The 12,258-nt window shown below is 49.2% G+C and overlaps 1 protein-coding gene across 5 annotated transcripts in view; it reads right to left on the reverse strand.

The window, feature by feature from the left end:
• Positions 1–749: 749 nt before the first annotated feature.
• Positions 750–12,258, reverse strand: part of LOC105467418 (WD repeat domain 25) — a 153,409-nt gene continuing 141,900 nt past the window's right edge. For all 5 annotated transcript variants that reach the window (XM_011717002.3, XM_011717003.3, XM_011717000.3 and 2 more), the window contains exons 5-7: positions 5,275–5,445; positions 1,830–1,970; positions 750–1,220 (exon numbers count right to left, since the gene is read on the reverse strand). In XM_011717002.3, the coding sequence (XP_011715304.1) occupies positions 999–1,220; positions 1,830–1,970; positions 5,275–5,445 (534 nt within the window). In that variant the 3' untranslated portion in view covers positions 750–998. The remainder of the gene's footprint in view (positions 1,221–1,829; positions 1,971–5,274; positions 5,446–12,258) is intronic.

The following is a 12,258-nucleotide window of genomic DNA, read 5'->3' on the forward strand; positions in this document are numbered from 1 at the left end:
GAGAGGAGTGGTGCCTTGCCTTGCCTCTGCTATGGCGACAGTGGAGCGGGGACAGAATCAGGGGGAGGGAAAGCCAAGTGCCCACCTCCTCCTGCGTCCCCCACTGCTCTGGTCCATGGGCGGCCTCTTCACATTCTCTGCCTTTCTCCACTGACTCCCCTGCCAGGGACACCATCTTCACCAAGTTGAGGTCTGCCTCCTCCAGGAAGCCTTCCAAGGTACCCGTGGGCCCCACCCTCACCTGTCAGCAGATCCCTGGGCTCCTGGAGTGGCCCCTCAGTTACAATTCTGTTGGGGTTTCCATCTAGTCAGCCTGTGCAGGCACCTGGGGAGCCAGGCCTCCTCCCAGCCCAGCTCCTCCAGGCTCCTCAAGGGTCCCTCCCTCACTTCTCCACAAGGCTCCCTCAGCAGGTGAGCACACCTGCGTGTGCAGCACGCACACTGGTGGGGAAAGAGGCGGCCCAAGGGGCCCAGGGCTTGGGCCAACCAGGGGCCCAGCTGGCCACAGTCCTGGGGAGTGCAAGCGGCTGGGGCCTGTGAGGCTGGTGGGGCACTGAGCTCCAACAGAATCCCTGAGGGCAGACCAAAGATACAGACTACCCCCACTTCAGGACTCCCTTGCTGGGACCCCCAGAGCGAGATGATCCCATCTCAAGCTCGCACAGTTCTCTCTGTCTCCAGAGCTCCAGCAGGCCTGGGAGGAAGGAGGTGAGAAGAAGCCGCTAATGCAAACTTATTGCTGAAAACACTTAACAAATAGCAAAACACACGTTTATTAGGCATCGCCGGCCGCCTGCCAGGCGCTTTCACTATTGTAGTCCTCACACTCCTGAGGCAAACAGACTTTTGTCCCCACTTTACAGATGAGGAAACTGAGGCTCAGAGGGTGGTACCCAGGACCCACAGCCAACCTCTGTGCTCATTCCTCTCATACACCCTTGAGGAAGAGGGGAGTCCCAGAGCCCAGCTGGCAACGGGAAGGTTCAGTGACACAAAGCTCAGTGCCAGATCTTCATGTCCCCTCCCCAGGAGCAGGTGGCGAGGACGGAGGGCAGCACGGGGTGGTAGGTGGTGCCGACACAGGCCTGCGTGTGCCCCTGCAGTGTGCATGCCCGGCTGGCCGTGCGGAAGCTGTACATCAGGACCCGGCCATCGGCGCTGCCCGTCACCAGCAGGTCACCGCCTGGGGAGCACTCACAGCCCACTGAGTAGCCCTCCACCTGCAGAGAGGGACACAGCGGGTGAGTAGGCTGCACCTGTCAAGCTGGGGTGAGTACACCCATTCTACAGAGGAACAGGCCGAAGCCCCGAGCTGACAGAGCAGAGCTGGGCTTCACACCCCATTCCCTGAGGTCAAAGCCCAAGTCCCACCCATGAGGCTGTAGAGCCCTAATGCGGGCTCACATCCCAAGGCCAGTTCAGCAAATCCAGGGAGATCAGCTCCAGCCCAGCTGAGGGGTCTGGCCTCAGGGACAGTCACCCAGCCCCCAGCCCCTTTCACCCCATCAAGGCTGGCCTCACTGTGGAAAGGGGAGGGTGCAGAAATGACACCCATGACCATTCTGTCCTGTTCCCGCCACCCACCTCTGAGACCTGTCTGTGTGAGCCAACTACTGCTTCCTGCCCAGTACCTGGGCCCTGGGGTGAGGACCAGATGTGGCTCAGGGACTTGAAGAGATAGCAGGCCACATGGCATGCACTCACCCAGGAAACAGAAAGCAGGATCCGCCCAGACAGAAGCTCCATGCACCCCGGGGCCCATATCCAGGACTGCCAGGAGGCTTGGGGCTGGGGCTCAGCATTCGCCTGGGAGACAAGGACAGAAGTACCTTGTGCCCTTCATAGCGCCGCCGTCTGCTCATCCGGTAGGGCCACACAGTGGAGAAAAGGGCCATGTAGTTGCCATTGGTCTGTGCCAGGAACACGGGCTCTCTCGGGTGCAAGGCGAGGCTGGGGCAGGTGAACCTCTCCTGAGAAAAGCAGAGCCACAAATGGGTCAGAGAAGACACCCCCACCCGGCACTCTGCTCTGAGGGGAAGCTCCGCTCCAGCTTCCCCTCCCACAGACGGGCACACAGTAGGTGCTGTAGACCTGGGGCCTGCTGCCAGACCCTTGCTGGGTGTCTCCATTGGTTTCCTATCGCTGCCATGACAAATCGCCACAAGCTTGGTGGCTCAAGACACACACATTTTACATCACACAGTTCTGCAAGTCAGAAGTCTGAAAGCGGCTTCACTGGGCTGAACTCAAGATGTTGGCGGGGCTGGACTTCTTTCTGGAGGCTAGAGGGACCCAAATTTCCTCCATGTTCCCCAGCTTCTACAACCTGCCTGTGTCCCTGTGGCAGGCAGGAAAAAGCCCCCCAAAATATACCCATCTTCTAATTCCTGAAACCTGTGAATGTTACCTTACAGGGTCAAAACCAAGGGTCTCTGCAGACATAATTAAGGATTCTGAGATAAGGAGATGATCCTATGTCACGCTACATGCAGTCACGTGCAGCCTCACAGAAAGGAAGCCAAGGCTGGGCGTGGTGGCTCACGCCTGTATCCCAGCACTTTGGGATGCTGAGATGGGCGGATCGCTTGAGCCCAGGAGTTCAACACCAGCCTGGGCAACACAGCAAAACCCCCATCTCTACAAAAGAAAAAAAAAAAAAGAAACAAAGGGAAGGTGCAGAGATGTGACACACAGTGAAGGTGGTGTGAAGACGCTGGCTTGGAGGGCTGGAGAGATGCAGACACAAGCCAGGAATGCCGGCTGTCACCAAAAGCCAGAAGAGGCCAGGAGGGATTCTCCCCTTGACACTCCAGAGGGAACACACCCTGCCAACAACTTGATTTCAGCCCAATCAAACTTAATGTTGATTACGAACTTCAGGCCTCCAGAAGTGTGAGGGAATAAGTTTGTGTTCTTCCAGCCACCAAGTTTGTGTAATTTGTCACACAAGGATAGAAAAGGAATCTACATGACCATCTCGCCACCTCCACAGTGAGTCCTCAGGGACAGCCCAGCCCAGCCCAGCCCAGGGACCCACACAGCCAAAATGCACAGTAAGTGAGGAGGTAAGTGGCCAAATGAGAAAAGAAATGCAAGCACAAACCTCAAAACACAGGGGCACGAGATCTCACTGCTTCATTGACATGGTCCTACAGAAAGCACCCCTAAACTGCCCCCTCAAGCTGGCTTTACCTTGTTCTAACTATTCTCCCTAGGCCACACTCTCTAAGAGAGCCCAAACTCAGAGGGCAAAGTGGGGAGCAGCAGGAAGCACAGCTGCAGGCTGATGTGCCCATCAGAGGCACAGAGGCTGCCACGGTCAGACAACGAGCTGCCGGTGTGATGGTGCCAGGCTGAGCACCTGTTCCCTCCGCACAGACAGCATGCAGTGTAACTATAGTTCAGGCACAAGGCACCTTCATCTGCCTCACTTCCCCTGGGCTCCCGGAGGCAGGACACCCTCAGAGGTCCAATGTCCTGCCTGTCCTGCCCAGTGGGTTGCCCTGGGACACCCTGCAGTGGACATCTAGAAGCAGGTTTGCTCAGGGCCACTTAGAACCCATTGAGAACAAGGAAAAGGCAGGGAGGAAAAGAAGGTGTATACAGGATAGATATTTCATGTACACCCACATATATCATATACATGACATAAAGTTTTAAATTCGGAGATTAGTCATGGATTAGTTGAAATCTCAAAAGATGATGATGATGATGATGGCGGTGTTAGTGGTGATGATGATGGTAGCAGTGGTGGTGGTGATGATGGTATAACAGAGATGGTGGTGGTGACAATCATGGTGGTGACGGTGTGACAGAGAACGGTGGTGGTGGTGCTAGACATGCTGGTGACAGTGGTGGTGATAGAGATAGTGTGGTGTTGGTGGTGGTGGTGGTACTGATAAGAGATGGTAGTGGTGACAGAGATGTGGTGTAATGGCAGTGATCGTGGTGGCAGTGATACAATTGGTGGTAGTGACAGAGATGGTGGTGGTGATAGAGTGGTGGTGATGGTGGTGGTGCAGCAACAGAGATGCTGGTGACAGTGAAGGTGACAGAGATGGCAGTGGGGATGATGGTGATGGCGGTAGTGATAGAAATGGTGTGGTGGTGAGAACGAGAGTGGTGATGGTGACAGTGATGATGATGGTGGTACGGGAGATAAAGAGGATGGTGGTGATGGTGGTGGCGGTGATGATGGTGGTGATGGTGGTGGGTATACACATGGTGATGCTGATGCTGATGGTGGCAGTGCTAGTGATAACAGTGGTGGCAGTGATGGTGGTGGTGTGGTGGTACAATGATGGTGATGAGTATAGAGATGGTGATGGTGATGCTGATGGTGCTGGTGATAATGGTGGTGACAGTGATGACAGGAGTGGTGGTGGTGACAATGATGACAGTGGTGGTGGGTATAGAGACAGTGATGCTGATGGTGATACTGTTGATGGTGGCAGTGATGACACTGGTGGTGGGTATAGAGACAGTGATGCTGATGGTGCTGGTGATAACGGTGGTGGTAATGATGGTGGTGATGACAGGAGTGGTGGTAGTGACAATGATGACGGTGGTGGTGGTGGGTATAGAGACAGTGATGCTGATGATGGTACTGGTGGTGACGATGATGGTGGCAGTGATGACACTGGTGGTGGCAGTGATGTTGATGGTGGTGGTGGTAATGACAGTTAAAGTACAGAAGCACTCCCTGTGCCTGGCACTGTGCTATACCCTTTACAAGCATTCTCTCTCTCTCTTAATTCTCAAAACTATTTTCTCATAAAAAAGTGAGAATCAAAGAGGCTAAATAGCAGGTCCAGGGCTCTCTGCCTTAGAAGGTCCTAGTGAATCCAGAACCTTAATGCAGGTGTTCTAACTGTGGGGCCCCTGCTCTGAACTCCTGGGCTACATCACCTGCCAATGCCACTGAGGGCCAGAAATCCCTTCTGAGTAGCTGGTTGTGGTGGCAGTGGGAGGGTGGGGTTTCTCAGGTTGCACTGCCACGTTCCCCATTGATCTGGACTGAACTGCCCCCCGCCCCGACCCTTACACTGTGGGGTGGCCGTGCTGGCACAAGAATAGCAGAAGGAGATTGCATCTGGAAGCCCACAGCAAGCTCTCCATGTGTGCGGTAGGTTGAGACCTGCCTACCCCCCTCCTGGAGATTTCAGTCAAGTGAGTCTCCTCCCACAGAAGGGACCTGGGACCTCAGATAGATCAGAACTACATGGATACACTCTGTGGCTGAAACTGACAGCAATGCCAAGTGGGATTTCTTACGTGAAAAATCTGGTTGGAGATTTTGGCAGAGGTCCGGAAATCCCAGGCAATAATGGTGCGGTCAGCTGAGTCACGGGTGGAAGCATCTGTGCTGCTCAGGAACTCGGAGCCTTCCCGGAGGAACAGGATGTCCAAGGTCTGCTGGATGGTCGCCTTGTAGCTTCTCATCACCTGCAAGAGTGGACACCAGTCATGCTGGCAGGCCTGGGAGCACGGACAGGCTCCTGCCCAGGGAAGGCCAAGGACTCAGCGGGCAGGCGGGTTTAGTGAAGTCTATGCTGGGTCACACACACCCAGGCTGAGCAGCATCCTCAAGCCATATGTGGAATCATGGTCCCTCCCGCCCCACGCCCAGGCTAGTGTCTGTCAACTTCTCAGCCCCCCTGCTCTATTGCCACATGGGCCCAGAAAGGCATTCCTACCACCCCTTGAGAACAGCAGGATCCCAGGGAAAGTGCTAAGGGAAGGGCCCTTCACTCGCCAAGGGCACCTTGAGAGCATATTGACATCCATCAACACTGGGGTCATGTTTTGAGTGGGTCTTGCTTCTGAAGATGTCACATAATTCACAGCTTGCAAAGTCCCAGATTGTTGTCCCTGGAGGAGCCATAGTAATGCAGGAACAAGTGTGCTTAGGGACAGACCATAAAGCCAGAATCACAGGCCATATTTTAGCTTTAACGACACTTTGTATTGTTTTAGCATCATCACCGATACTTCACAGTCTCCTGTCTCATAAACTGACTTTATTAAGTATCGAGCAGTTGTTTTTCCTTTCTTAGAAGATTTTATCACATTCAGCCTCTGCTCTCAAATATCCAGCTCTGGTGGGGGGATGGAGAAGGGTCCCAGTACCAGGACTAGCAAGTAGCTCCACTTAACAAACTCACAGAGCACAGGACTTTAATTACAATACAGAAATAACATGCTGGGCACCCACTCACCACCACGGAAGCACAGCAAGGTCTCAAGTTGGTCAGAGGGGCCAGCCGGTCCCTTTACCAGTTCCTGGGGCGCCACCATGTGGCTGCAGCATAAACAGTTCAGTCCCTGGGCCCCACCAGCTCAAAATGAGCCATCTTGACTTTTTAATTGGAGTTCACACCTTTCAAATTTTGCAGACATATTTTCTATCATCCTCCTTAAAATGTATATGTCAAATTCACATTAAATGTGGCACTCCATAATTTCAGTTTAGGTTAGAGGAGGAGGAGGTTGAGACCCATTCTCTTGATGAGGTTCACTGAGGCCCAGAAAGAGGTAGGGATGTGCTCAAGGTCACATGGCCGGGGCATGGTGGAGCCTCTTCCGCCCCCCCACGGCTTCCCTGGGACCCACAGTTCATTCTCCTGCTGGTCATTTCCTGCCTCCTGCCTCTGTAATTCCTCAGGGAGGGTGGACAGCAGATGACTGTTCTTCTCTGAGCCTCTTCCAAAGCAACCCTCAACTAAGGAGATTTCAGAGAGGGCCCCCTGAAGCCTAAACAATGATCCGGGGTGGAAAAACCAGTTTTCTGAATGCAGGACAGGGAGACAAGCTGCCCCTCACGGCACAGCTGCCTGCCTTCCTCCGCGTACTGGATTCTGCATGCCCGTGCCTGCTCTATCCTCCCACGTGGCCTTAATACCACCGCCCCCACCAGCCTCAACACTTCGATCTCTAAGAGGCGGACCCAGGGAAAGTATGAGGAAGATGACGGCCCTCCCTGCCACTCGCTGAGTGCCCGTTAGGTGCTGGCCCCCTGGCTGGGGGGTTCACATAAGTTATCTCATGACAAGAGCCCCACAGGTAGCTTCTCTCGATGGGCATGAAGTCTCAGAGACAGGCAACTTGCCCAGGAGCCAAGAACCACCTGCATGCCCCTGCCAATGCACCAACTGCCTCCCAAGACAAAGTTTTTGAGGAGAAGCAAAACAGTTGTTCCGTACATTTCTGAGAATGGATGGAAATGGCCCAATTCATTAGAGTGTCATAAAAGTGAATGGCTGAGAAAAGAGCCGTGTTATGGGCGATCCCTGCCAATAATGTGGCTGCAAATGGAAGGCTGGCCTTTGAAGTGATCGCCGCCGAACATGATTTACTCGCCTTCACAACTGCTTGTGCCCCAGGAAAGAGCAAAGGGGCCATTTGTGTGTCTAGCTGGTGGGTTTTATGGCAACCTTAATTACACCAACAGCTGGCATGGGACAGTGCTACCCGAGCCTAACGAGCTGGATCCAAAAGGGAGCCTCGCTCAGACTCTTCTGGCAACTGCGGGCCCCTGGTGGAGAAGCAGGGACATGGTCTTAGGGAAAGCAGAAGATCGATCATGACACATGCAGGGGTTATGTCCCTACAATCTGCCCATTACTTGGCCTGCCAGCAAACCTAGGTGACGCTGGGCTGCTGCCGACTCGTCCAGAGCAATCTTGGGTTCCTGCCACTTCCAGGGTGCACAGGGTTGGGGATGGTCACTGGGCTCCAATCTTGGCCCACTAAGATTCACTATGTGCCTGGGGAAGGTTCATTCCCTCCCTGGGCCTAGCTTTTGAGTCATCAACACGAGGGGCCCGACCGCACCTCTGAGCCTCTAAGTACTCCTGGTCCTCAGAAAGGACTGGCGGATGCACCCAGCTATCCCTCACCCCATGCTGCCAGTCCTCTGCATGCAGATCTGAAGGACAGGAGGTGGGGAGGCATTGCTCTGGGCTCACACGCAGCCCTGTGCTCCTTTAGCTGCCCACCTCAGCCACCTGCCTAAGCCACAGGACTGTGAGCTCCTGGCACAGATGCCCTGCTGCCCACATTTCTGGGTCATCCTTGGCTAGCACTGGGTCTGCCCCCTGCAGGCATCAGTAAGGTGTGTCAAATTGATGCTGGATAAGTGAGTGGATGCATAAATGAATGAGTGAATGAACAAAAGGTCAACTACTTTAAAAGAAGCAATCCAGGATCCTCTGGCTCCCAGCAACATCCTAGCACGCAGGGCTAAGGCAACACACAAAAGCCTTTGCCACTGGCTCTCCCAGGACCCCCAGGTGAGATGGCATTCACTCACAGGTCCTTCCCATGGCCCTGACTGAGCCAGCCCCTGCCCTACCCCTCAGACTTGGAGACAAAGGAAAGCTGCTCCAAGACCTTGGTGGGAGGTGGGGCACAGCTGGACTGTGCTCCATGCTGCAGCCTCACAAGAGCCAAGAGCCCAGAGGTGGGTGGGGCCTCTCCTGGCCCTTGGATGAGCAGGGGTGAGATGACAAGTGGGAGGGTCCAAGTACTTAGGCAGACACCCTGGGGACCTGAGCCTGGCAGCCTATTACTGGCTGCATCACTGGGGCAAGTAACTTCCGTCTCTGTTCTTCAGTCTCCATACCTGTAAAGTAGGGGTAACAACAGGACCTCCAGCTGAGGAAGTAAGGGTGATGTGCCCAGCTAAATGCCCAACACATATGAGCCTGATGCTTGTAAACCTTCTCCTTCCCAGCCAGCCAGAGCTAGAGTCCCTCGGATAGAGCTGTGAGTTCTTGGGCAACTCTCAATAATAGATGTATTGTCTTCTTCTAGTGCCAAGATGCAAGGCAAAGTGGAAAGGTAGCACAGGGCCCACTGCTTTGGTTTAAACTCGCAAAAGCAGAAGCTGCCAATCACACAGGATGGTGGCTATCAAAAGCAACTGACATTCACATCCAACAAAGTAAACCATAACTATGAGGAAAAACACGATCCAATTTCTCTACAACCTGGGGCTAGGGAAAACTTTCCCAGCTATGACTCCAAAGCCAGAAGCAGTAAGAGAAAAGTTGAATAAATTGGACTATATAAAAACAATAATAATTTAAAAAAAAATACTTTGGGATGGCAGAAAGCAAGCAAGTAAAGAAATAAATAATAAATAAGGAAAGCAAAAAAGACAAGTAGGAGAAATATTTACCACTTCTATTACAGGCAAAGGTCACTATCTGTAATATACAGATGGTCCCTAAAAATAGACGAAAAAGACCAATAGCTCTACAGAAAAACAGGCAAGTAAACAGAGCTCAGAAAAAAGGAAATGGTCCTTCCACTTTGCTCATAACAAAAGCAATGCAAATTTAAATCACATAGAGATACCATTACTTGCCTATCAAATTAACAAAATCCAAAAGTTTTGCAACACCCTTGTTATGTGGCTCTGGGGGTGTTAGGTATATACATATGGCTGCCAGAAATGCAAATGGTACAAGCCCTGTGCAGAAAGGATTTACACAACTTTGAGCAAAATAACATATGCATCGTTACTCGGCAATACGCATGACCCAGCAACCCCACTTTTAAGAACTAATCCTAAACACACTGGCAAAATCCCAAAGAGATATAAGCACAATGCCACTGAAAGCAGCACTATTTGTAAAAATAAAAAACAGGGAACAACCCAATGTTCATCAAGAAAGGACTGGCTGAATAAATTTCGGTACACTAATACTCTGGACCACTATGCTGTTGTAAAAAAGAATGAGGAACATATCCTGCTATGGAGTGATCTCCAGGACACATTGTTCAGTAAAAAAAAATCCAAAGTGGGAGAAAAAAAAGTGTGTAAAGAAGAGGTGATATGAACATGTGTGTGTGTTTGCTTCCACTAAGAAGCAATAAGAAGACAAATGAGAAACTAAAATAAGTAAATAAATAAGATTGCCTTAAGAGGAAGGGAGGGGAGCAGCCTGGGGGAGACAGAGTTAGAGGTGGAACATGGATGATTTCTCGAAATGCACCTTGTTTTGCAGATTTGACTCTAGAATTCTGTAAAGAGCCAGTCAGAAAATATTTTGGGTTTTGTAGGCCATATATAGTCACTGTTATATATACTTCTCTTTCTCTCTCTCTCTCTCTCTGTATGTGTGTGTGTGTCTGTGTGTTTGTTGGAGCTGGTTAAAAATGTAAAAACCATTCTCAGCTCAAAGACCATATAAAAACAGGTCACAGGCCAGATAAGGCCCATCAACCATAGTTTGCCAATCCTTTCTCTGGACCCACGTACACATTTTATTAAATTATGCAACAAAATTAACTTAAAAAGCAATCTCTAAAATGTGAAAGCAAAATTAGGCAAACAAAATTAACCACGTATTGATTTGGTAGCTTAACTGCACAAATAAGATTTCTTTTAAAAGACCTGAAGCACAGTAATTTAATGGTTAAATTAAATGGTTAGTTGAATATACATTATTAATAGAAAACGGCAATATGGTGGTAAAGCCTAATTAGATACACATTGTGAACAAAGAGAACTGCAAGAAATCTTAAAGTGTTTTCAGTCGTTTCATTGTTAGTGTCAATATATATAAAAGAAATGTGTTAAGGCAGATGGAAATTTAAAATTTTTAGCATAAAAGAGATTTTAAAAATATAAAAACAAAAAGTAAAGAAAATTCTGTAATCCTAAATTTGAATTGGAAAAATCAGTATAAACAGTAATATATTTTGTCTTCACAATGAAAATATTTCCCAGCTCTGTCCACAGAAGGAGCGTGGAAACAATCAGTAAACTCTGCACCTGGATTATAGTCCCTAAGCCCAGCTAAACTGACCAGAAGTGACATAGATAATAGACCAAGACACAAAAAGTTATCATAACTCCATAACATATGTTTAAGAAGGTAGAGGAGAGAGTGACCCTGGTAAGTAGAGAATGGAAGAGAATGTATATATATACACACACTTGTGTATATATATACACACATACATATATGTAGTCTTTGGATATATGATTATACATGTTTTATATAGAGAGACTATATGTATATATATAGACTACATAAATGATACAAAGACTATATGTAGATATAGAGATAGTCTTCCATATCTCTACTACCATGGTCAGTCTTTCCTCTACCTTCTTAAACATATGTTATGGAGTTATAATAACTTTTAATGAATCATATATACATATATGATCCAAATCACACTTCTAGAGATGAAGTATGCAATGTTTGAGATAAAAAATACATTAGATGGGATTAACAGCAGATGAGACACTGCAAAAGAAACCATTAGTAAACTAGAAGACATAGCAATTAAAATTATGCAACATGTACCACATAGAAAAAAATTCTGAACTTTAAAATGAACAAATCTAATGTAAACCTGAAATGGAGTAAACCCACTATGCCTCTCTCTCTCTCTCTCTCCCTCCTATAAATTACAAAAAAAAAAAACTTTGGACAAAATTTTAAAAGCAACTACCTGAAGACTTTGAAAAGCCAATAATAGCAGGTGGGTTGGGAAGGGAAGTCAAAATTTGAATAAAGACCAGTATGGCAGATGAGGTTCCTAATTGGTATTCACTTTTGTGTTTTAACTCCTGATGTTGACCCAAAGACTGACTGGATTAAGGCAGTACGTAGAGTACATACTGGGCATGGACAGCAAACATTCTAAAATAAATCCATCATTCTGCCCAAATGATCAATCTGAAGAAAAAATAAACAGAGCTATGGGGATCTATGGATAATATCAAAAGCTTAAATATTTTTGTCAACAGAGTTCTTTTTCTTTTTTTTTTTTTTTTGAAGATGGAGTCTCACTCTGTCCCCCAGGCTGGAGTGCAGTGGTACGATCTTGGCTCACTGCAACTTCCGCCTCCCGGGTTCAAGCGATTCTCCTGCCTCAGCCTCCTGAGTAGCTGGGACTACAGGCGCACGCTGCCATGCCCAGCTAGCTTTTTGTATTTTAGTAGACACAGGGTTTCACCATGTTGCCCAGGCTGGTCTCGAACTCCTGAGCTCAGACAATCCGCCCGCCTCAGCCTCCCAAAGTGCTAGGATTACAGGTGTGAGTCACCGCGGCTGGCCATCAACAGAGTTCTTAAAGAAGGTAAAGACAGCAGTACCCAAAAGAAAGAATATTTAAGGAAGTATTGAGTGAACTGTTCCCAAATTTGGTTAAAGGCACAAATTTACGAAGTCAAGAGGCTCTGCAACTACAAAGAGGATAAATTAAAAAGAAAAAACACAATACAAACCAAGTTCT

The sequence above is a fragment of the Macaca nemestrina genome, chromosome 7 (genome assembly GCF_043159975.1).
Source record: "Macaca nemestrina isolate mMacNem1 chromosome 7, mMacNem.hap1, whole genome shotgun sequence".
NCBI lineage: Eukaryota > Metazoa > Chordata > Mammalia > Primates > Cercopithecidae > Macaca > Macaca nemestrina.